The 24,985-nt window shown below is 48.9% G+C and overlaps 1 protein-coding gene across 1 annotated transcript in view; it reads left to right on the top strand.

Annotated features, from left to right (window-relative positions):
• The window catches only part of OC90 (otoconin 90), a gene marked incomplete at both ends in the record, with an annotated part of 30,098 nt that extends 6,760 nt beyond the window's left edge, over positions 1-23,338 (top strand). Inside the window, 12 exons of the mRNA XM_081266373.1 lie at positions 52-117; positions 1,204-1,260; positions 2,966-3,140; positions 10,395-10,507; positions 12,273-12,401; positions 12,507-12,548; positions 13,892-13,942; positions 17,011-17,064; positions 18,104-18,217; positions 19,112-19,283; positions 20,842-20,948; positions 23,040-23,338. Coding sequence (XP_081122499.1) covers positions 52-117; positions 1,204-1,260; positions 2,966-3,140; positions 10,395-10,507; positions 12,273-12,401; positions 12,507-12,548; positions 13,892-13,942; positions 17,011-17,064; positions 18,104-18,217; positions 19,112-19,283; positions 20,842-20,948; positions 23,040-23,338 — 1,379 coding nt within the window. The remainder of the gene's footprint in view (positions 1-51; positions 118-1,203; positions 1,261-2,965; positions 3,141-10,394; positions 10,508-12,272; positions 12,402-12,506; positions 12,549-13,891; positions 13,943-17,010; positions 17,065-18,103; positions 18,218-19,111; positions 19,284-20,841; positions 20,949-23,039) is intronic.
• Between the last annotated feature and the right edge of the window lie 1,647 nt (positions 23,339-24,985).

Raw genomic sequence — 24,985 nt, 5'->3', positions numbered from 1 at the left:
GCAAGGGGTGGGGACAGAGTTTGTGCTAACACTGTTTCCTTTTATTTACAGGGGCCCATGCTCTGGACACCCCACACTTTCCCCAGGCGTTGCCTCCAGGACTCTCGAAACATATCAGTAAGGATTCTTTGAACGTTTCCTAGGAGACAGAACACCAGCTAGGACATTGGCAGAGAGAATGTCCCTCTGAACATGCCCTAGAGCCAGTGACTGTGGTGACCCCTCTGGTGTCTGAACCGACAGTGGTCTCTAGTTTGAAACAAAGTTCAAGTTTCATCAGAAGACAAAGGCAGCTGGGAAGGGAGAGCAGCAAATGAAACAGACGGAGAGTCCCCGAGGGTCCCGCAGTCGGGAAAGAGGGGCGTGTGTGCACTGCAGTGCTCTGATTATGAGAAAGGAGGATCCACATTTGTCTTTGGGGAAGGGAAAATTGTCACAGTGGTTGGTCACAAAGACTTCTTAGGAGGGTCCTCGTGAGGACAGAGCAGCTGGAGCATCAATCCAGTGAGCCAGTTGGTGACGTGAGCCTTCAGAGGGGAAGGTTGAATGAGCCCTTACGAAGTGTTGAGTCCACTCAGACCTTCATGACAAGTGGCCTCTCTCCCAATGACAGCACTCTCGAAGGAAGTACAATGTCCTCCAAATGTCTCTAAGTGGACATTTAGACCAGGCCACGCTGGCACTTAGAAGGTCAGGCTGGGAAGCACAGCTTGCCAGGGCCCCGGCAGGCATTTCTCTCCAGCAGGAGGAGCTCTCGAGGCAATCTGCACAGTGGTCCAGGGGACCCTAGGATCAGCTTGGGTACAAAGGAGTGGGACTCAGGTGGAGCAGCCACAGAGCCAGCACTGACCTAGAAGCTTCATTCTCCCCGAGGATCAGTAACTCTAGTGACCATTCACAGGTATATCTAGGATGTCAAGTGGGGACATGCCCAGGTACAAAAGCCACACACTGGAAGAGCCCCTGAGACAAAGACTTCTCATCTCATGCCCCCTGCCATTTAAGGGTCATTTGTGCCATCTAGTGATGTTGCCTAGTAACCCAGTTCACATTTCATTTTTATCAGGTTTCCGTGGCAACCCACATTACTAGAAAGTTAGCCCAAGGTCAAATTTGTTCTTAGAAAAAGTTTGACCTTCCCCAGATGGGGAGGGGGAAAGGAGAAGAAACTGAGACTCTTTGTGTTCTCTTTCTTCCACTTAGATACCACATTCATCAATGGAATGTTTAAAAATGAGGAAAGTGTGGCTGAAATGTTTGGTAAGTTAAATCTGAAATTGCTTTTATCCACCAAGTGTCAGACATGAAATGTGTTTAGGAAATCTGAGGCAATGACCTGGGCCTTGGTGTCTGCCTCTGAGTGTCTACAGCCTCCCCAGCCAGCTTCAATGTCCCCCAGGTCTGATGAGGGTAGTGATGGCTTTTTGGTTCAGGTGAGTCACCCCCCTGCTGATCCATACAGTAGAGTGGGTCATCTCCTTTAGCACCCAGTGACCCCACAGTCAGAGACAGAGAACAAGGAGGGCAGCAATGAGTTACAGAGACAGAAACAGTCAGTCCTGTTTTCCTACCTATTTGGTTGCTGCCTACTTCAGAGAAAATCATTATTCTTGGTTGGTATTGGGCATGGCTCTGACCATCAGTGTCCCTAACCTGTGAAACGGTGATAACAGAACAACATACACCTAGAAAGATTTGTAAAGGTCGGGCGAGCGTCGGAGGAAGAGACCACCAAGAGACTGTCTCATGCAACAGCAAGGGGTTTATTGGGGGTCCAGCATGCTGGGGCTCAGAGCTCACTTGAATAGAGCAAAGAGCCCTGAGAACAGTTTAAGCAGAGCTTATATACTTTCCTTGGAGAGGGCAGGGAGGGAAGTTCATTGACGGGACAGGGCAAGTGGGCGGTTTGCGTGCAACCGGGTAAGGGAATACATTCTGCAGTTTGGCAGTTGGGGACAGCACATTCTGGGAACAAGATTAGCAAACAGTTCTCAAGATTATTAACCTTTCAGATTAATATGAAATTTATGGACTAATAGATGAAATAAATGCTGCCCAACATCTTATGTACTCTGTTGATCTAAACTTTTAATAGCACCTGGTACTGTGTCTGGCACATAGGTGCTCAGAAACTGTGTGTCAGAACACCTTTCCTTGCTACCCTGGCTTATAATTCTATAGTGTTACTTGTATGATTTTACTGTGCTATTTGTGAGATCCATTCAACAAACCAACCATAAAAGAAACAAATCATATAGATATTTCATTATCTCACACGACAGAGGTCTGAGGCACCAGAATGGATGAACTGGCTCAGGGCAGGTGTCAGAGACCCTGCAGGCCCACTCTGTCTTACTCTACCTCTTCCCCGAGCATGCAGGGTATTAGCTTTAGGTTTGGGGCCTCATGGTTGAAACGTGGTCACAACCCACATGTCCTCACCTGCATTGAACAAGGGAAAGGTGTAGATCAAAAGATGTCCTTACATGCCCACACTCTTTCTCAGGAGAGAAGGAGTCCCAGAAGAAGCCTCACACAGACTTCCTCTTAAGTGCTTCTGGCAGATCTGGGTTGGAAGCTCATCCCTAGATCAATCACTGGCACAGAAGCATGGGGTCACCGTGCTTGACATGAAACAGTCTCAGAAACTGAGGCAAAGGCTGGCTTCTCTAAGAAATGTCAATTTCATTAGGAAGGAAGGAGAAACAGATGGCTGTTGGTGGCAGCTGGCAAGGACCATGGCTTATACGCCTGCTTCCCTTGAGCTGTTCAGAGCAGTAGAGGACACAGTGGGCCCTCACTATGTGACGAGGACACAGTGGGCGCTCACTATGCTGATGAGGACACAGTGGGCCTCACTATGCTAACGAGATCCCAGCAGCCCAAGGGATAGGGAGTCCAGGGAACAGGCTCCTCCTGGGCCTGGCTCCCAGTGCCCACCAGCCCCTGCACTGCTCCTCCACAGATTGCCTGGGCCCCCGCTTCACCTGGCTGCAGGCCGTCTTCACCAACTTCCCTCTGCTGCTCCAATTTGTGCATGGAATGAAGTGCGTCGCTGATCTCTGTCCTCGGGACTTTGAAGACTATGGCTGCGCCTGCAGGTTCGAGATGGATGGACTCCCCATGGATGAGACGGACAGGTGAGCAGGACCCATGGGTGGACCCTGGGGGCCTGATGGATGGGAAGGGCCCTGGACTAGGCACTCACTTGGGAGAGGTCTCCATCCTGTTAGCTACCAGCAGGGTGATGCTTTCTCCTCTTTACATTGCCATGTGACCTGTGACCTGCTGTAGGTGGTGGGCACATACCAAGAGCCCATGTGATGGCCAAATGGCAAAGCTGCATTGTGGTGTTGCTCAGAGTTTGGTCACCTGCATCAGAACCTCCTGTGTGGTTGTTAAAAATGCAGATTCTGGGGCTGGGGTTGTGGCTCAGTGGTAGAGCGTTTGACTTATCATGTGTGAGGCACTGGGTTCGATTCTCAGCACTGCATATAAATAAATAAAAACGAAAGTATTTAAGAAAATGCAGATTCCTGGGATCCATCCCAGACCTATTACTCAGGCTATCTTTAGGTGGAATGTGGAGGTCTACATTTAAACAAGCTCCCTTTGACTCTTCTGCATAATGAAATTTAAGAATAGTTTATTATTTGGAGCGGTTCTGGCCACCAGAGGTGAGACAACTATGAAGGTTTCTATTCATTTTTTAACAAATAAAAACCAAAATATGATGATATATGAGCAATGTGCTAAAGAAAAGAGAAAACCACCCCTGCTTTAAAGAGGAAAATGTCTACTGTGGAAAATAAGAGAATCGAAGTGTCCAGTAAAGATGCACTCATCCACATGTACAAGGGAAGCGCCCACTGAGGTGAGACACCAAGATTGTCAACGAAACCTGAAACCTAAAAGCAGGGATATGCCAACAGGTACAGGAAGCAGGAGGGCCCTTGAGTTATGGGAATGAAGTGCTCTCTGTTAAAATTTTAAGGCCTGTTGCCTATGACCCATGATTCTAAGCCTCTTGTCCTTTCTGACTTTGCCATCTTAGGCAAGTTAAGTTGTTTGCTCTCCAATCCTTTATCTTTAAAAGTCGCTATTAAGAACACCTACTTCATAGGGTTATAATTTAGTATTAAATCTTCAAATTCAAGTTAAGGCGGCCGGGCCTCTGCCTGGCTTATGAAGAAGGTACCCCAAGAGCACTAGTGACTGGTAGCCACAGTGGAAAGAGCTCTAGCAGCAGCAGGAGCCAGGCAGCTGCAGTGGGGACTGTGGTAGTCCCAGTCGTGCAGTAGCATAGCACTAGTGAAGTGGTGGTAATAATAACAGTGGCTGTAGTCATAGTAGCAGCAGCATCGGCAGCAGTAGCCATGTGGAAATGGTAAATGGAGTCCCCAGGCCTCAACCCCTCCATGAACCATGCCCCTCACTCGCAGCTTTTACCCTTGTGCCCAAATCCAGTGCAGTGGAGCCTGTGAGCCCATGTGAGCTCATAGAAGGTGGGAAGGGGTCCCCTAGGTGATATGCTGGGCAGCTCCTGCCTGGCCTGCTGTTTCTCCTCCAGGACACCCTCTTCAGATATCTTGACCCCTAAGCACCAGGGAAACCTTTCTGCTCCCCAGACACCTGCTCCTACACAGGTGAGAGTGTGGGCACAGGGCCTGTCTCCCCGCTCCACTCCACACTCTCTACAGAGGGTCTGCACCCTGTTCTTTCTCTGTGTTTCTGGCACTGATAATAATACCTGGCATGGAGTAGCAACTCAATGAGGTAACTATTGTCTAGGTAATCAGCCTCCAATTGATTCTCCAAGATTCAAAGAACTAAACAAATAAATAAAAAGTGGTAAAAGCTTCAAATAAATAAATAACAATACTTGAATGACAAAGAACAATGGTTTTGGAATTAACAAATCCATCCCACCTCCAAACCTTCGAGAGTGTGTAGGTTTCCAGTGGATCAAAGGGGCAGTCTCCCACCTTAAGGACCAGGAGCAAACTGACTCCTGAAGAGGTTGGCTCTGCATGGGGTATGGGCCAGGGCCATTTCTTGGAACCCGCTTTCATTTCAGGTCCACCCTTACCCCTTCATTTAATTGTTATAAGACCTTGTAAACCTAGCAGTCGGAGAAATGAAGCAATAATTCATCACTGTCTCCCATCCCAGATGAAAGATCAAAGTGGAATAGTGGGCTGCACCCAATTTCAATTGCTTTATACAGTTCAATGGGTGGGTGGGAACTTCCAAATTCCACAGTGCAGGTTATTTCCATCTTGAACTTACTACTAGACACCAAAAATCATTGCTGTTATTGATTGAGTGGCTGATACATAATAGGATCTAGATAGATCTTTACTTGATTCCTAGAAATCCTTGTGAGTTGTCCAAGGTCATCATTTGTCTATGTGATTTTTCTTCCTTACAATGCTCACTGATCTGTCTACACTGCAAGAGCCACCCAGCTCCAGCATCAGCATGTGTTGTGAACAAGCTGGACCTTGGGCAAGTCACAGCTTGTGTGTCTCAGCACCCACATATGTAAAGGACCATAGTAATAATCACAGCTGGTGCCTGGGATCCACTTGAGGGATAGATGAATTAACCCTTGTCAAGCTTTAGGAGCAGGGGGCCACTGCATGGTAGGCACTCAGCAAATGTTAGCTGCTGTAACAAGCAGCAGTAATCATTGTCCTTATTCCTGTTGAGGAAGAGGTGTCTGATTGCAGGAGCTCCTTTGCCAGCTTCATTCCCGTCCCTGCTCTGCCATGCAGTTCCCAGGATCCTTTTCTAGCCCCACCCTTCTGCCCCAGGCACAGGATTGGAGTCCTGCTGGGCCCTGAACCTGAGATTCTTCATTCACAACAGGCTCATTAAATGTAAAGTGCTTAGAGCAGTCCCTGGAATGCTCAAAAATGGTAACTGTTAATAGTGAGCCTCCACTTGTATTATTCTTCTCTTACCCCTCATTTCCTCTTATATGTAATTTTGTAAAACCCTGAGGATCACCTTCCATTTCCATGCGATTTCCCTTCTCACTCCCTTTCCCTCCCCCTCTCATCCCTGTTTAATGTTAATCTTCTTCTCAGGCTCTTCGTCCCTACCCTGTCCGATTTACAGTAGAGGGGGTAGAGAGAGAAATGGGGAGGGGAGGGGAGGGGAGGGGAGGGGGGATAGTATAGAATAGGATAGACAGCAGAATACATCAGACACTAGTATGGCAATATGTAAATCAATGGAAGTGTAACTGATGTGATACAGCAATCTGTATACGGGGTAAAAATGGGAGTTCATAACCCAGTTGAATCAAACTGTGAAATATGATATATTAAGAACTATGTAATGTTTTGAACGACCAACAATAAAAAAAAAAGAAAACTTGCCAAAAAAAAAAAAAATAGTGAGCCTCTCTGAGACTCGGTTTCCTCCCAGCAAATACTGTAAATTTGAAAAAGGGGTAAGTTGCCCAAGACAGACCACAGGTCATCAGTGCAAGTAGATTCAGACCTGCTGCAGAGCCCCACTCAGCCTGTCCCAAGAGCCAGAGTGGCAGGGCTGGTGGCAGGGCTGGGACTGCATCCTCCCAAACAGTGCTGCTCCATGGCACCAGAGGGAGAGACAGGTTCCCAGTGTGGGGTGTCATCTGAGTGCCATGGATCACCTCCGCCTCAGCCCTTCCACTTGCTGGTTTTCAGATACTGCTGAGCTCTAAAAGAGTCTTCTGGAACCTGGGAGCCTCCCACGCTCTCTTCAAGCCAGCAGAGCTCTCTATTTACAATGTTTGGCAGAGAATGGGGCCTTCCCTGGTTCTCGTTTTGTCTAGATCAGATTTTGTTCTATGTTTTTTTTTTATTATTATTTTATTGTTGGTTGTTCAAAACATTACATAGTTCTTAATATACCATATTTCACAGATTGATTCAAGTGGGTTATGAACTCCCATTTTTACCCCGCATACAGATTGCTGTGTCACATCAGTTACATTTCCATTGATTTACAAATTGCCTTTCTAGTGACTGATGTATTCTGCTGTCTATCCCATTCTCCACTATTCCCCCTCCCCTCACCCCTCCCCTCCCCTCCCCTCCCCTTCTCTCTCTCCATCCCCTCTACTATAAATCGTTTCTTCCACTTATATAATTTTTCTCCTACTCCTCCTTTCCTCTTATATGTAATTGTGTATAACTCTGAGGCTCACCTTCCAATTCCATGCAATTTCCCTTAACTCTCACTTTCCCTCCCGCCTATCATCCCTGTTTAATGTTATTCTTCTTCTCCAGCTCTTCGTCTCTACCCTGTCCTTGGTTACTCCCCTTATATCAAAGAAGACATTTGACATTTGTTTTTTAAGGATTGGCTAGCTTCACTTAGCATAATCTGCTCTAATGCCATCCATTTCCCTCCAAATTCTATGATTTTGTCATTTCTTATTGCAGAGTAATACTCCATTGTGTATAAATGCCACATTTTTTTAATCCATTCATCTATTGAAGGGCTTCTAGGTTGGTTCCACAATCTTGCTATTGTGAATTGTGCTGCTATGAACATCGATGTAGCAGTGTCCCTCTAGCATGCTCTTGTTAGGTCTTTAGGGAATAGACCGAGAAGGGGAATAGCTGGGTCAAATGGTGGTTCCATTCCCAGCTTTCCAAGAAATCTCCATACTGCTTTCCAAATTGGCTGCACCATTTTGCAGTCCCACCAACAATGAACAAGTGTACCCATTTCCCCGCATCCTCTCCAGCACTTGTTGTTGTTGGACTTCTTAATGGCTGCCAAACTTACTGGAGTGAGATGGTATCTTAGGGTGGTTTTGATTTGCATTTCTCTGACTGCTAGTGATGGTGAGCATTTTTTCATGTACTTATTGATTGATTGTATGTCCTCCTCTGAGAAGTGTCTGTTCAGGTCCTTGGCCCATTTGTTGATTGGGTTATTTGTTATCTTATTATCTAATATTTTGAGTTCTTTGTATACTCTGGATATTAGGGCTCTATCTGAAGTGTGTGGGGTAAAGATTTGTTCCCAGGATGTAGGCTCCCTGTTTATCTCTCTTATTGTTTCTTTTGTTGAGAGAAAACTTTTTAGTTTGAGTAAGTCCCATTTGTTGATTCTGGTTGTTAACTCTTGCGCTATGGGTGTCCTATTGAGGAATTTGGGGCCTGACCCCACAGTATGTAGATCATAGCCGACTTTTTCTTCTATCAGACGCCGTGTCTCTGATTTAATATCGAGCTCCTTGATCCATTTTGAGTTAACTTTTGTGCATGGCGAGAGAAAGGGATTCAGTTTCATTTTGATGCAAATGGATTTCCAGTTTTCCCAGCACCATTTGTTGAAGATGCTATCCTTCCTCCATTGCATGCTTTTAGCCCCTTTATCAAATATAAGATAGTTGTAGTTTTGCGGATTGGTTACTGTGTCTTCTATTCTGTACCATTGGTCCACTCGCCTGTTTTGGTACCAGTACCATGCTGTTTCCTGCTTAGCATTGTTTTTGCTATTCTGGGTCTTTTATTATTCCATATGAATTTCCTGATTGTTTTATCTATTTCAACAAGAAATGCTGTTGGGATTTTGATTGGGATAGCATTGAACTTATAGAGAACTTTTGGTAATATCGCCATTTTGATGATGTTAGTTCTGCCTATCCATGAGCAGGGTATATTTTTCCATCTTCTGAGGTCTTCTTCTATGTCTCTTTTTAGGGTTCTGTAGTTTTCATTGTATAGGTCTTTCACCTCTTTTGTTAGGTTGATTCCCAGGTATTTTATTTTTGGGGGGGATATTGTGAATGGAGTAGTTGTCCTCATTTCCGTTTCAGAGGATTTGTCGATGATATACAGGAATGCATTTGATTTATGCGTGTTGATTTTATATCCCGCCACTTTGCTGAATTCATTTATTAACTCTAATAGTTTCTTTGTAGACCCTTTTGGGTCTGTTAGGTATAGAATCATATCGTCTGCAAATAGTGATAATTTAAGTTCTTCTTTTCCTATTTTTATGCCTTTAATTTCTTTCGTCTGTCTAATTGCTCTGGCCAGTGTTTTGAGGACTATGTTGAACAGAAGTGGTGAGAGAGGGCATCCCTGTCTTGTACCAGATCTTAGAGGGAATGCCTTCAATTTTTCTCCATTCAGAATGATGCTGGCCTGTGGCTTATCATAGATTGCTTTTACAATGTTGAGGTATGATCCTGTTATCTCTAATTTTTCTAGAGTTTTGAACATAAAGGGATGCTGTACTTTGTCGAATGCCTTTTCTGCATCTATCGAGATGATCATATGGTTCTTATTTTTAAGTTGTTCTATGTTTAAGCAGCGGATCGCCCTGTGTTGCCCGACAGCATCCTATGTCCACACCTTGCTCTGTGCCTGTCCCCGACTCCACCACTAAATTGCAGTGTGTCCTCAGAGAAGTCATTTCTCCTCTCTTGGTCCCAAAGTCCAGGTCTACACAGTGGTGTGAGAAGCTACACATCCAGAGCAAAGCGTTGCCCTTTACATTTTTTAATACCATCTGGCACAACCCAAGCTCTTCTGGCTGAGAGAGCTGTTCTGTGTCTGACTGCTGAGACATTGGGTCCAGCCCAGGTCTTAGTATTTAATCAATCACCTCACCTCTAGAATATGAAAGTTGCTCTTTCCTCTCCATCTTCCTGCTCTTAATGGGATCTCAAACACCTTTTGCAGATACAAGAGGAGACAGAGGGTTTTAATAAAGAAGCCACCTGCCCACTAAGCTGCTCTGTGTATCTCAGGCAGGGACTTCTATGCAGAATGGTGCGAAGACTCCTCTTCCCATTGCTGCAGAGCTCCTGGGGTCTGTGTCCTTGGCCTTGTCTCCAGTGGTCAGTTCAAGCACCCAATAAGGCTACATCTGCCACCACCCACAAGCAGGCAGGAGATAGGGCAGTTGACCACTGCACGATGCCAGGTAGAGTTGGAGCCAAACTGCTGCTGTTTATGAGATGTGATGGCTTCCCAGAAGGAAGTGGACAGTAGCAGGGAGTGGTGACTGAAGCACATTCAGAGGCTTAGCATCTAGGTGAGGATGCTACCTGCCTGATCCTTACCTTCTCCAAAACACTTCACACTCAGTCCTGAGGCTGAGATCCAGCCCATCCTGCTGGTTATGGAAGCCTGAATGCCAGGCAGGGGCAATGCAGACCTGCCCTCTGATGCTTGAGAGTTAGCAGATGGTGTGTATGTGTGTGTGTGTGTGTGTGTGTGCGTGTGTGTGTATGTGCGCGCGCGCGCGTACGCATATACACACACAGAGTATTTGAAACAGCCAGCTTCTGAGGTCATCCAGAGACGCAGGGTGACCCTGGGCTGCCTGCCTCTCCCCAGTCCTAACCCCGCCACCCTACCCTGCCGCTGCCACAGCTGCTGCTTCCAGCACCGCAGGTGCTATGAGGAAGCCTCGGAGCAGGACTGCCACCAGGACCCCTCCAGGCTCAGCGCAAATGTCGACTGCATCAGCAAGAAGGTCACATGTGGTGAGCATCTGCAGGTGTCCTGGGGCTGGGTGGAGACCCAGAGACCCAGGCCTGGGTGTGGCTGAGGGGTCCTGGGGTCTCTGCATCATTGTTGCCATTGGCAACGTCATTGGTAATGGTTAGATACCCGAGGCCTGGGTCGGTGGCATCTGTAGCTGGCACAGAGTAGATGTGCAACAAATGTTTCTTTAAATTGAAGCCATAGTCAATCAGCAGATTATCTGATTTGTAATTTTGTAATTGTATCAACCCTGGGGCTTGTGAGGGGCAATTAGTTTGCTGCTTTTGCATTGTGAACATTGGGTGGGCCAAACTAAACTTCTCTGAAGCTCACTACGGGGAGGAGAAAACCTACTTCAGGGTTGCATTATGAAGTAAGCAATGCTGGTAACGTGACCTCTGCAGTCACCGTGTACACTAACTCAGTGACATCCCTGGAAGTGGAACTGGGGATAAGGGCATGAGGCCCACGGTGGCTGCCGTCTGTAAGAGTCACCACACACAGGGTCGGGTCTCAGCTCTCCATCTTGTCCAGGACTCACATTCCAAGTCTTTGGCAATCCTGGTGCAAGTAGAGTAGGCAAGGGCACAGAGGCAAGGCCTGCTGGACCAGGTTAAGGCCATCTTGACGAGAGCCTGGTGGACGGTCTTTATGCACAGCTGCTCTGACCCCCCTGACAGACCCATGGGATGGGGACCTTTGTTCAGTTTTCAGACAAAGGAGGGAAAACCCAGAGAAATTAAATAATCTGCCCAGAGTCACATAGCTGCCGAGTGGCAGGACCACAGGGTCTGGACCCAGGGTCAGCCAACTCTCAAGTCCAGGTCACAAGGACAGGGTGGTGCATGGAGCATCAGGGAGGATGGAGGGAGACGCTGGGTGTGAACCAGCGGGCGAGGGACCCATGAGCAGAGAGCAGGACCCATCCATTGACAGCCAGCCCTGGGTGAGCGCCTACACCAGCAGGGACAGTCACCTCAGTGTGGGGACCTCCTGACCTGCCAGACTGTCTTCACAACTGTCAGACCCTGGTAGTCCAAAAGACAAGTGACGTGTCAGGTGGTGACAAGAGCTGTGGAGGACGAAGAGTCAGGGAAAGGCAGGGCTGGGCCGGGCTCTGTTAGGAAGGAGGAGCCTCCTGGAGAGATGTGGCTGGGCAAGGAGAGGCGGGAGCCGAACCAGCAGCTCCCAGGGCAGGAGAGAGGCAACCAGGCAGGGCACTAGGGTGGCCGGAGGCTCCAGGTGCCTGGAGCACTTGAGAAACAAGGGGGACAGAAAGACAGGTGAGGAGGGGTGTGGGAGAGGGGGACAATCCTGCGACGTTCCCTAGGCCACGTCAGGAAGTCATTGCAGTGTTCTGAGTGAAGAGTCATGCTTACTGAATTCTGAAGTGTATTCTGTCTTCCTGATGAGCACACAGAGGACACAGTGGGCAGGGATGGGGACAAGCTGGGAGGCCACCAATGCCATCAGGCAGGAGATGACAGTGGCTCCGTGGGGGTGGTGGCATGGAGATGTGGAGATAGGGCCAGACTAAGTCCAAGGAAGGCGGAGCCCATGGAGCTGCTTGTGGATGCCTGAGTGTGAGGCTGCTGTGACTCCCAGGCGGGTCCTCTGAGGCAGTGGCATTGATGTGAGTGACAGGAGGAAGGTGGCAGGGGTGGTGGCCTCATGGGGCACATTGGGGGCTCTGCTGTGGGACTCCTGTGATCTCTGAGGCCCATTGGGCTCTCTCCACCTGCCCTGCCCTTGCTCTGTGGCCAGAGTCTGCAGACCCTTGCAGTCACCTGCTGTGCACCTGTGACAAGGCTGCCCTTGAGTGCCTGGCTCAGTCTGGCGTCAACTCCTCCCTGAACCTTGTGGACACCTCCTCGTGCCTGGCTCAGACTCCAGGTAGGAAGCACGGGGCCTGTGTCAGAGCTGGCGTGGGGTCCACACACAGCACCTTCAGCCAAGTCTTACCCGCTCCCTAAACACTCCTGTGCACTTCCCTTCCAGAGACGAGCAGCAGGAAAGACACCACGGCTCTGCTGCCTGGAGGTGAGGCCACCCGGGGAAGCTGGCTCTTACTGGGAATACCAGGCCCTGGGGTGAGGATAGCTGGTGGACACCCCTCCTTTACTAAGCCCGCCTCACAGAAGCTGGAGCACCCCGTGACATCTGACTTGTCCCCACCTAGGAGATGTGATATTTCTGTGCAGATAACCAACATCAAATGGGCCCACAGCAAACTCTGTCCCTTGCTAATGGTTGGCTCCCCAAATGGACTGTCTATGATTCGGACCAAGGTGTCAGCTTAACCCAGTGAGGACGTAGATCCCAGTTCTGTCTCTCCCCCTCTCCGTCTCCAGTCCGAGCCCTGGCTTGAGGCATGTCTAGGACAGGACCCGGTGCTCAGAGGAGCAAGGCCCTTCCCAGCTGCATGGACTCCTGGGGACAGACCCAGGCCTCCCCTGTCCTCCTTCCCCTCCTTCCTTGTGCTGACCAGAGCTGGGCAGAAGGGGCAGCCTGGATCCAGCCCAGGCACTTTAAGGGGAAGCTGTTTTCATGTGTCTTTTCTGGACAGGTTTGATTCTTCATCACGGTCCACCGAACCAAGCTAATGATAATTCTTACTGTAAAATGTGGATCTTAGGAAAAGACGGGAGCCAAGTTTATGCCTGCCAGTCCTAGCTCACCAAAATCTCCATCAGCTCTCAGTCCTGGCACCTTTGGGCACCTGGGGATGGGAGGATGGGAGGTCCCAGGTGCACTTTGGCAGAGCATCCCTCCTCTCCTGGGGCAGGGGCCTCTTCCAGAACTAGCTGTGCAGTGTTTGCTAAAGAGCAAACGTGTGTGTGTGTGTGTGTGTGTGTGTGCACATGCACATGAGTATGTGTGTAGGTGTGTGTGGGGGATATGTATGTGGGTAGATGCTTGGGTATTTAAGGGTGTACACACAGGGCTGTATGCATGCTATATTTCTGTGTCTTCTGAGTCCACATCCATCACAGAGGGCTTGAGTCCTCTGCCATCTGTGCTGCCTCTTGAACAGTTGACATACTGTAGGAGGTGCTGAGCATTTGCAATCTTCTCACTCCCTTCTGCCCATGTCTGATAGGGCCTACCTTCCCCATCAGAACCCCGCCATTTCTGCAGTTCCTCCTGAGCTGGTGACAAGATCACCTTGTCACTAGCTGGGCGGCCCCTGCTTTGGAGGGAGTTGGAGATCAAGGACACCCTCATGCAGGATGGACAGCTCCCCCTTGGCAACCTGTGCTCAGCCCTCCCCCCGCCCCAGCTCCATGGTCCCTCGGTCCCCAGATGATTCTCCTTCTACACTCTGTGCTTGGTCCTGACACTGTGTTGCATGGTCAGTGCTGTCTGGGCCTCTTTTTCCCCAGTGGCTCCTGCAGAACCCACAGATGCCAGCCTGACAGCTGTCTCAGGAGAAGGTGAGCAAAGAGGGCTGGTGTGGACCCCAGTATCCTCATCTCAATTGAGCCACCCCCCCCCACCTGCTGGCACCTGCTTCCTTAAAATTTACCCTGCTTGCTCGGTTATGGAACTGACCAAGTGCATTCCAGAGCCCCTGGTTCTTCCTGACCCCAAATCTCCTCCCTCACTCTCCTGTCCCCATTGCTGGACGACTACCAAGTAAAGGGCAGCATGTCCACCCTGGTAGAGCTCAATTTCAGAGGAGCACCTTTATGAGATATGTGTGTTTCAGGGATTGCATGAAACAACACCAAAAACTTATTTCTTGTTCATCTGAAATCCAGAGTTTGCTGGGCATCCCATAGTTTTGCTTTCTAAGTCAGGCCAGCCTGCCCCTCAGAAGGTCACTCTGCACACCACCTTCCCAGAGTTGGCTCTTTCCCTCCTCCAGAGCTGCTGACGCTGGGCCAAGAGGCTTGGAGCAGAGGCCATGCTGCTCTTCCCTCCTGGCCATCCCCAAAGTGGCCAAGGGCATCTCATCCAATTGCTCCCAGACAGCCTGCCCTTAGGTCCATGTTTAGAGAGAAGAGAAAATATCACCCAAGTAACGCCCCACTCTATATCCTACCCAACAACCAGCCAAGCATGATTGACAGGGGCGATTTGCATTCTCTTCAGGGCAAATTCTCCAAACTTGAGAACTGTGTAATCCTGGCCCCATGAGACCACCATGAAATAACCCTCAACTGGCACATTCTCCAAAGTCTGAGTTCTTATGCTTTAACTGTCCTCTCCTTGAGGCAAGAAGGAAGCACAGGGTTTATCTCTGGGAAAGATGGAAAGGAAATGAGGTTCCTTGAGGTGTCTAAGGCCCAGATGGAGGTGGCTGCCTGCACACGCACTCACACACGGGGACAGGCATCCCTCCAGGCAGAGGCCACCTGTTGTGGGGTCAAGAAAACATGTCACACTGTGCAGGTGGGGGAGTTTGTGAAAAAAAAGAAACAGATTGTCACTGTCTTCACCATCCTATCACCATACCATGGGTTAATTCAGGGTACATTCAGGGTCAGATCCTGGCCTCTCCATTTTTCAGCTGTGTTGGACAGGTTGTTAAGGACAGGTTGTACCTGTCCCTAAGCACATTCCACCAATCAAGCTGAACCCTGGATGACCTGCTTGTAGTGTATAATTGCATTTAATGCTCAAACGACTCTAGGAAAAATGGTCATAATGTCCATTTTAAGATAACAAATTGAGGTGCAGATGCAGTGTCCTCAGCACATAGCCAAGTGGCAGGGCTGGGACAGGAGGAAGGTCCTGTCATTACCCCTAGACCAGCTTCCTTCTGCAGTTGCCTTCCATAAGGATGGCTCCAACCTGGGGAAGTAATGGCCTCTCACTCCTAAAGAGGTTTCCTGCTGGTCTTTCTGCCTAAACAAGTCCTGGCCCTGAGCCACAGGACTGGAACCTCCTAAGGCACCGTGTGCAGCCACAGCCCTGACATGTGGTCATGGCTTTCACTTCTCACCCCTGGCAGGTGACCTCTCTGGGCTCAGGGCACACCTGGATCCATAACTGAAGCTGGGCGGCTTCTTTCCACAGTGGTTCCTGACACCAGAGGTGGCAGACTGTCACTCTCTTGAGGATAAGTAAGCAGACAGATCCTGAAGGAGGCAGGCAGGGTCCGGTGGAGAGGTGCCACCAAACATGTGCTCTGTCTCAATGACTAGTGACCTCTTAATAGGGCCCAGAGGGACTATTTTAATCATTTCACAGAATATGCAGGACACTGAGGCTCAAGGAGCTAACAGTTCTAAGTCACTCAGCAAGTGACCTGGCAGCCTGGTCTCTGAGCCCAACTTGAGGCTGTGTGACTATTTTCTTTCATTATTCTATGGTGATACAGAACACACTGTCTTACCTAAAAATATCTAGGCCAAAATTTCTTGGTGGAATTAACCTGGCCATTTGCTTTGCTTGTGGTGACTAAAAACGAAGGAGCCTTTATTTAAAAAGTACAAGGAACTGAAAATAGTGACCTGCTAGTCACTCAGAATGAACAAGAAAGCAAATGGACCCCGGGTAGTGGCTTTGCCGGGTGCCTCCAATGTGCTGGTGTATTTCTGAGTCCCTTCCTGCTGTCCGTCTCTGAGGGAGTCCTGGCTGGTCCTAGGCTGGTCCTAGGAGCCCGTTGCTGTCCCCACGTTACAGATGCAGAAGCCCAGAGGGTGGTAGGGTTGCCCAGGTGGCTCAGCTCAAGTCCTTGCTCTGGGTCTGTAGATTTTGTTTTTGAAAAGATCAGTCTGCCCAGTGCCTTCTCTTCCCCAGAGCACAGTGCCCTGGCTGAGAACTTCCAGCCTGGTGTTCACACAGTGCTGCCATCTCTGTGAGAATGTGAGAGGGAAGGCGGTTTCTCATTTCCACAGAATTTTTCCTGGGCATTTCTGGCTCTTTGTGGTCCAGCAGGACGTGGCGTGGTAGCTGAACAACCCTAACCCTAACCCAGCTTCATCCAGGCAGCCTGGCTTGCGCCTGCCCCTTCCTAGCTCGGTGGCCTGGAGAGTGACTGACTCTCCTGCCTGTCCCCCTCTAAAGGAGCATGAGCATGCTACTGCCAGCTCATGGGTTGTCCCAGAGTTAGAGTAAGAGAGTCCTATTGCCAGGTCAGAGGCAGTAAGTGCTTAATAGCTACCATACTCATTCACTTTACAGAGCAGCAGCCAGCACCGTCCACCATGCATCCTGCTGTCTCTGTACTGCATGCTCTCTGGTCAAAAATGCAATTTTTCTTTTAGTCTTTCTGTCCTCCAAATTCTGGAGAAGCCACATTCCCAGGTATTGCAACAAACTCCCCTGCTTCCAGCCCACGTGCTGCAGCTGAATTGACCAGTGAGCCTATGTTGAGGCCGGGGTCCTCTGACCTCTCTTCTGCTCTCCCACAAACCCTCACCACGGAAGACAGAGAAAGGGCAGCAGGAAGAGCACTTGACCTCCTGCACCTGGAGCAGGGGAGGCATCTGGCCCCCAGGTGGAATAGGCCAGGTCAGTGCTTACCCTGTTTCTCCTCTCTCTCCTTTTCCAGAGCCAGGCCAAGATCGGGAAGGCACGGAGGCCACTAGGGCCACACCCCCTCCAGGTAAGCACACCTGGCTCCTTCTTCCTGTATATGTAATCATCCCCAAACATTTATGAATTCAAAGAATTCCAGATGAGGCTTGAGGCCAAACCCCAAATGGAAGGTGTCATGGAAGCCAATGTACTTTTACATTCCTGTCCATCCAAAAAGGACACAAATAAAATCAAAAGATTCTTTAGGAAGAAATGGGAGATATCTGGTAAAAAGATGCATTCAGATAAATACAGAAAATTACTTTTAGTTCCATCTAAGTCACTCATAATTCGACAAGACAAAGACACTTTTAATATTTGAAGATTTTTTTCCCAACCTTCCTCTAGCATATCTATGAGCATAACTTGCGACTGCTTGATGTCCTTGCTTTGTAGTCGAGGTGTGTCTGAAGCAGTGTGGGGCAGCACCCTGTCATTGGACATGGCAGTAGACATCACATTTCTGTAACATGAGTTGTAGCGCCTGTACAATATCTCCTTATATGGAAATGACTTATTTAACCAATCACTTCCAACATTTGTTATTATGAATGGTAGATACATACTTTATGCCCATCTGCTTCTGATTAACTTGTTTGGGTAAATAGGGAGAGGGAGGATAGATGGACCAAGGGCAGAAGCCGGCAGCCTTGCTGGTCATCTGATGCTAAATTATGAGGAGAAGCCTGTGGTGCTGCACAGGACGAGGAAGTTGGAGGTTGGCTTCATCCTTGTACCACGAGGTGGCCTTTTCCTCCATTCCCTTTGCCTCGTCACTCGCTGTGGGTGTCCTGACCATCCACAAGAGGCCTGAGGTGCCACCACTGTTCTGGGCATGAGCTGCCACCCCTGTGGCCGAGTGTAGGCTCCCATCAATGCTAGGACCTCTGTAAACACTTGGAAATCCTCACATAGAACTCAAAGACCCCCAGGACCTGCTGCCATGTCTGCAGACCCAGGTGGAGGCACACTCTCCCAAAGCTCTTGTGCTCTGAGATGCCTTGTCCATCTGCAAACCTGTCCTTGAGCTGCTTTTTGAACCTTAACCCTCAAGGTGTGCATTTTAGGATCTGCGGAGGTTGCTACAGCCAAAGAGGTCACCCTCATCCCTGCGGGCCTTAAATCTTTGGGATTGGCGGTGCCATCCTCTGCAAGTGGACCTGAGGAGGCAACTAGGAAAGGTAGGCAGAGGCTGGAAGCTGGAGGATGACCGTCCTCCCACCCTGAGATCCTGGGGTTAGGCTGTTGACAGGGAACCTGGGGCCACCTCATCTGATTGCCGGCTTCTGACGTTGTGGGGTATCCTCCCCGTAATGATCAGCAGAGTGAGGCTCCAGGGCATGTGACTTGTCTGTTGTCACTGGCTGTTGTGAGGCTGACCCCGGGATGGAGCCAGGGCCTTTCCACCCTTGGCCTGCTGCTGCCACAGCTCTGCCTTTGCTGGCCCAGATGGGAACAGCCTGCCTTGGTCCACACCAGGGTTTACTGTAAAGAATGAAGCGCTTGGGTCCTAATCATCCTTCCCTTGTCCCTCTTCCCACTGATGTCCTATCAAAGGCCCTGTACCTGCAAGGAACCACGGTCAGCTGGGTCCAGAGGAAGCCTGATTGATGTCTGGAGGGCAGTGCACAGACGTGGAGAAAGTTGCATTTGAAAGTTGTAGGCAGAGGAGAGGGTAGGAGGGTAGAGACTAAGGAACAAACACAGTAAAAGAAAACCAAGGGCTCAGAAAGACATGGCTGCCAAGTGTGCTAGCTTAACTGGGCCCAGAAGTCCAGAAGGACAGACAAGACTGTCTACGATGCTCAGCTCTGTCCAGTTATAAAGACCATCCTTGGTCCCAGCAAGTCCCCTTCCCTTAGGATCTCATGGAGAGTCTGGTAGAGTATTAGAAGCCAGGGGACAGTGTATCTGTGACACAGTATATCCCAAAGAGAGGACAAGCCACAGTCCCACTCTGTCAGAGGTTTCCTCGTGCCACCCAGGGCTGTCCTCGTGCAGCCTGGAACCCTGCCCTGCTCTTGGCAACTCTGCTGACATTCCTTGATCTCCTGAGAGTCTCTGTTCCCAATCAGTCTGTGACAGACTCACCTTCCTGCACCTGGGGAGCAAGGACAACACGCAGGTGATGCTGCCACTTGGAGAGATGCTCTTCTGTCTGACGTCCCGGTGTCCAGAGGAATTTGAATCTTATGGCTGTTACTGTGGACGAGAAGGAAGAGGCGAGCCGAAGGATGCCCTGGACAGGTATGGCAGGTAGAGGGTGGCAGGCGAGGGAGGCCGAGGCCATCCACAGCGGCGAGAGCCAAGAGGCCACGGCTGTGCTGCATTTTGCCTTTGGCATCACAAAGAGTTTCTGCAGGCAATTGGGCAGCATGTGGGCCAATCTCCTAATGAGCAGCTGGGGTGCAAAGGCTGACTTGTCTGCGATTCCTCCCCTAGTTGAAAGGGCCAAGTCAGACTAGTCCAGATCTTTTGATTTGGGAATCTAGCAACACCACAAGTACTGCTCAGCTACCATGAGAAGGCTGGTCTGCAAAGACACTTCAGAAGACCCTAAACCTATCTATGATGCAATGGCCAACATACAGAATTGGGATCTTCACTTGGTTTGCCCTACAGAAGGTCCCATTGAAATGATCTTCTCCGAAACTTTTAACTGTTAAATTTTATTCCCACCACCTTTGGAAGAATTCTGATTTTACGCATACATTGATTGATGTTCATTCATTGATGTATGCAGTTGACCCACATTTCTTGAGGTTTTGCTCTGTGCCAGGCTGTGCTGGGTGGTGGGGATACAAAAGTGACTGCAGCTCAGTAAAGCAATACCACTTATGGCCAATAGAAGTTTGCCTAGTGAGAGATGGAAAATTAAGCAAAAAACCACATGATACCATAAACATAGAAGCAACAGGAAATTATGGAAGACTCCATCTGAGTTTCAGCAACATTCCAAAAGGGGAGCTGATAATGTTTAAAGATAATTGTATTTGGAAATCACCCCGCCCATGACCAGTGGAGCCGTCTACTTTCTAGGGTGCTTGTCCCTGTCAAAAAGTTGTGAGTTGTTGAGTGCCCCTGAGTTCAATCCCTGATACCATAAAAAAAAAAAAATCTCTAAATCTATGACTTATCCCTGCTTGGTCTGTGGTCTTCAAAGGGAGCCAGAGTCATGAAAGGGCAGGGAAGTTATGGAAAGGAAGGTTTGGGGCAGCAACTGTAGCTCCCTATTGGCTACTTCCATCACTGCTGTCCTAGGATATCCATCTGACTAGGGGCAAACTGGAGATTATAAGGCTACATCCGCTCAGAAAGGCAGGTCCAGAAACAAGAAACAGATTCACTATTCTCAGGTGTTTACGAAGTCCTGCTGTACACTGGACGCTGTTCTAGATCTAGGCCCTCTTTATGCTTCAGATACTCACTGTGCTCTCTTTCAGCTGAGGGTGAGTGCCCTAAGAATGCAGGATTAAGAGGGTTGATGAAGGGGGTCACTGCTAGTCTATATGGGTCCTTTGTGCAAACTAAAAATAAGTACCCCTTCTTGAAGATTCCTATTTCCATCTTTTGAAAATTACCATAATAAATATGCAAATCACCCATATTTGCCATCAACAGAGTCACAATAAAAATATGATAAAATTTTTAAATAATAGGGTACATATAATGTGATTGATGCTGCCCTGCAGGTGCCCTGAACAACCACACACAGGGTGTGTATGAGTCAGCCCCATGTGCACAGGGCAGGAGGGTCCTGGGTCCGTGGGGAGCTCCAAGGAGTAAAGGGCTTTCTTGGTCTTAGGTGCTGTGTGTCCCACCACTACTGCCTGGGGCGCGTGAGGCGACTGGGCTGCGTGCTGGAGAGGCTTCCTCCGTCACCGGTGGTGTGCGAGGACCACACAGTCAAGTGTAAGTGCTGCTGCTGCACAGTGAGTTCTCAGCTCAGCTCCGCTTCCGGAGGCTTTCCCAGCCCCTTCAGAAGAGGTTTCTCTGTCCTCCTGGTGCCCTGTCCCCCTGCCCATCAGCAGGTGCACATCTCTCAGGCTTTGTAGCCAGAAAGGAAATGCTGCCCTGAGAACTCCCTGACAAGGTTTTGTTCCTCCTCAGTCTTAGGAGGGGAGCCACGGGCTGGGCCTTCTTCCCGCTCCTGCCTCTCCACTCCCTAAGCACAGCGCATGGAGCTCTGGGTGGTGTGGGACCATTGTCATTTATGGATCATGGGTCCCTGGTGCTGTGTGCTCACGTGTCCCTCACCCACCTGCTCTTTTATCCACCTGGCCAACAAACCCTCATCAGGAACCAGCAGAGTAGTGAAGCTGCCTGATCCTTGCCTCCAGTCCCTCAGCCTGCAGGGAAGATACCAGGATCTCATGCAGCATGTGCTAACAGGGGTACTGGGCGTGGGCACAGGGGGCCTGGAAGGAATCAGAAGGGGTGGTGAGGGGAGACGGCAGGAGGCTCTCCGGTTCCCATACTGTCATGCTGGGCATAGGCATGGGGAAGGAGAAAAACCATGGTATTCTGTAATGCCCTGAGGCTTCAGAACAACACAAGGGTCTATATTCTGGAAGAGAAAGTGGAGTGGGGGCCTTGAGTGGCACAATGTGAAGAGAGCTAGATAGTCACCAGATCATGAACCTGAAGGAGCCAGGAGCAAGACTCAAACACATATTTTTCCTGCAGGGGACAGGAGCCAGGGGTGGGTTTTGTACCTTGGAGTGGCAGGATTAGGTAGATATCATGTCCTACTGCTGCCGGAGGCTCACTCCCTCTCCCAGGATCAGAGTCCAGGAGAGCGGCATCTGCAGGGGACCCCTGTGCAGCTCCAGTCCAGCCCTCTGTGACACATGAGCTCATGTCCTGCACCATGTGCTCCATGGTGGATCATGGGAATTGAAGGCATCTCGGAGCCTGATCTGGGCTGTTTGGATCCTAAGTGCAGCGTGAAAAGTCAGAGCTCCTCCAGAGCAGAGCCTGGGTGATCTCCTCTCTGCACTGGCTCCTCCCTCTCCTCCTGATTCCTGCTGCTGTCTGTGGCCCATGTAGGGGCCAGTTCGGGAAGTTTAGAAGGTTTGTGTGGTACAGGGTGGAAAAAAATAGTTTAATGCTTCAAGTAAGTTTAGACAGGAAAACACACACACACACACACACACACACACACACACACAAAACTGAGAACTTTAGCCCACTAAAAACTACAGATGACACAGATAATATTTGCAGAAATCTTATCTAAGTCTAGCACCTTCAGATATGCCAACTCATCTGAGTCACACCACCCCCTGGATGGGACTTATGCATTGAAGCAAGAGTAGGCTTTCCAGAGCCTGCAAGAAAAACTACATGAAGCCTAGGAAAATTCAAATTTCAAATATACAGGGATAACTTTTTAAATATATGTCTTAAGTGATCAAACTTTCAGACATATTTTCTGAAATTCAAATTTAAGAGGTCATCCTGTATTTTTCCATTACTATTAAAATAGGGTAGACAAGAATCTCCATTTGACAAATGGAGAAATGCTGGTCAGGGAGGGAGGACATGCTAGTTGAGTCCAGCGAATATTACTTGGAAAATACAAATTGAGGAGTGAGTTACGTGCTCAGACATATGGATTGGTCCTCACGGTGCTGTCCAGCAAGAGGGAAGAGTGAAAACATACACAATTGCTGAGTGATGTGATCATCTCAGAGCCTGCTAGGATGGGAAGAACCATCTGGTGGGTTCAACTGGAGCCCCAGGAAAGAGACTTCCTTCCCGGAGGCTGTCTGGAGGAGGGGATGCCAAGCTGAGTCCAGACAGACAAGCATGAGTCCACCAGGTAGAAGGCTGAGCAGCCCCTGCAGAGGGTCCCTTACCAGCTGGAGCAAGACCAGAAGCCAAGAGGGGGCCTGGGAGGGGACTGGAGGGGACAGGCTGAAGGAGCAGCCAGGAGGCCAGGGAGGCCCTGGGTGCTGTCTCATTATCTCTCATGTCTGCTGCTCTGCTTTTGCCCTCTAGGTGTGGGGCAGAGCCTGTGCCAGAAGCTTCTATGTGCCTGTGACCAGACGGCAGCTGAGTGCATGGCCTCCGCCTCCTTCAACCAGAGCCTCAAGTCTCCAAGCGGACAGGAGTGCCAGGGCAGGCAGATGTCCTGTGAGGACAGCACGCTCGGAGGGTGCTCCACCTCTTCTGTCAGCTCTAGCTCCGAGGAGAACAGCAAGGAGGCAGCACCTGGCACAGAGAGCCTCAAAAGAACCAGAAGATTTCTGGGGAAGGTACTCGGTCCCTTGGGGACCAGGCCACGCCACAGCAGATAGATTCCAGTGGGCAGGACAAGGGTGCCCTGTAGCTCTGCTCCTGCCTGCCTTAACTTCTTGGCCCTCAGACCCCTCTGCATCCACTGGAGCCTTAGCAGAGATGCAAAGGGGACAGAGGCAGAGCGCCTGGCCCGCGAGCATCCCCACATCTGCCAGCTCACACAAGAGCGTGCGCCGGAGGAGGCAGCGGCACAACTTCTGAGTTTCCCGTAGTGTACTTTGGAAGTTCAATAAATATGCCAACCCATGTTCTGCTTATTTGTTTTAAGGACTGTTTAGTTGGAGATAGAGGCGCATGAGTGGAGTGTGAAGTAAGATGACCAAAACCATATTATTTCCTCCGTTGTCTCCGTCACCCCACCTTCCGATCCACTCAGGCATCAGTATCTCAACTCCGGAATCACTGAAAGCTACTTTTTTCTTTTATCAAAAAAAAAAAAAAAAAAAGTAGAGGGCTGGGGGTATAGCTCAGAGGTGGAGTGTCCAACATTCATGGGCCCTGAGGTCAATCCACAGTACCACAAAAAGACAGGTGGGTCTATTTAATCACCTGTGAATTACCAACAAGCTACGAGTGATGTAGGCCAAGGACAGGCAATGACAGCTCTTCTGGTATGTGCCCTAAAGTGCCTGCTGAAACCCGTCTTGGAAATCAGGATGGGTATTGCAGCACATGACTAAACCAGTCAGGGTCACTCCAGGTAAACTGGGCTGGCATGAAATATATGTATTCATATATGAACGGAGGAAATTTATATATATCTAATTCATTCTACTCTTTCCTATTCCTATCCCTGCTTCCCTTCATTCCTCTTTGTCTAGTCCAATGAACTTCTATTCTTCTCGCCCTTTTATTGTGTGTTAGCATCTATGTATCAGAGAAAACATTCAGCCCTTGTTTTTTTGGGACTAGCTTATTTCACTTAGCATGATGGTCTCCAGTTCCATCCATTTACCAGCAAATGCTATTTTATTCTTCTTTATGGCTCAGTAATACTCCATTGTGTATATATACCATATTTTTTTATCCATTCATCTGGTGAAGGGTACCTCAGTTGGTTCCACAGCTTAACTACTGTGAATTGAGCTACTATAAGCATTGATGTGACCGAATCACTGTAGTATGCTGATTTTAAGTCTTTTGGGTATATAATGAGAGTGGGATAACTAATCAAATGTTGATTCCATTCAAAATTTTTGAGGAATCTCCATATTGCTTTACAAAAGTCAAATCAATCAAAGGAGAAACTAATTCAAACTAAAAATCAGAAATACATGAAAATGACAGGGAATAAAAATCATTTCTTAATAATATAAAATATAAATGGCCTAAACTCATCAATCAAAAGACATAGACTGGCAAATTGAATTAAAAAACAAGACCCAACAATATTCTCTAAGAGATTCCTCTCATAGACAAAGACATCCACAGACTGAAGGTAAAAGGATAGAAAAAACATATCATTCTAACAGATCTTATAAAAAGCAGGAGGTTCTATCCTTACATTAGATAAATTTGACTTTATAAGCAGGGGTTCTATCCTCATATCAGATAAAGTAGTCTTCAAGCCAAAGTTAATCAGAAGGGCAATTCATACTGCTTAAGGGAATTATACATCAAGACATAACAATCATAAATATTTTTGC

Source organism: Spermophilus citellus, assembly GCF_964194105.1.
Source record: "Spermophilus citellus genome assembly, chromosome: 14".
Classification (NCBI taxonomy): domain Eukaryota; kingdom Metazoa; phylum Chordata; class Mammalia; order Rodentia; family Sciuridae; genus Spermophilus; species Spermophilus citellus.
The sequence above is the reverse complement of the archived record's forward strand: the minus strand, read 5'-3'. Positions and strand labels throughout refer to the sequence as shown.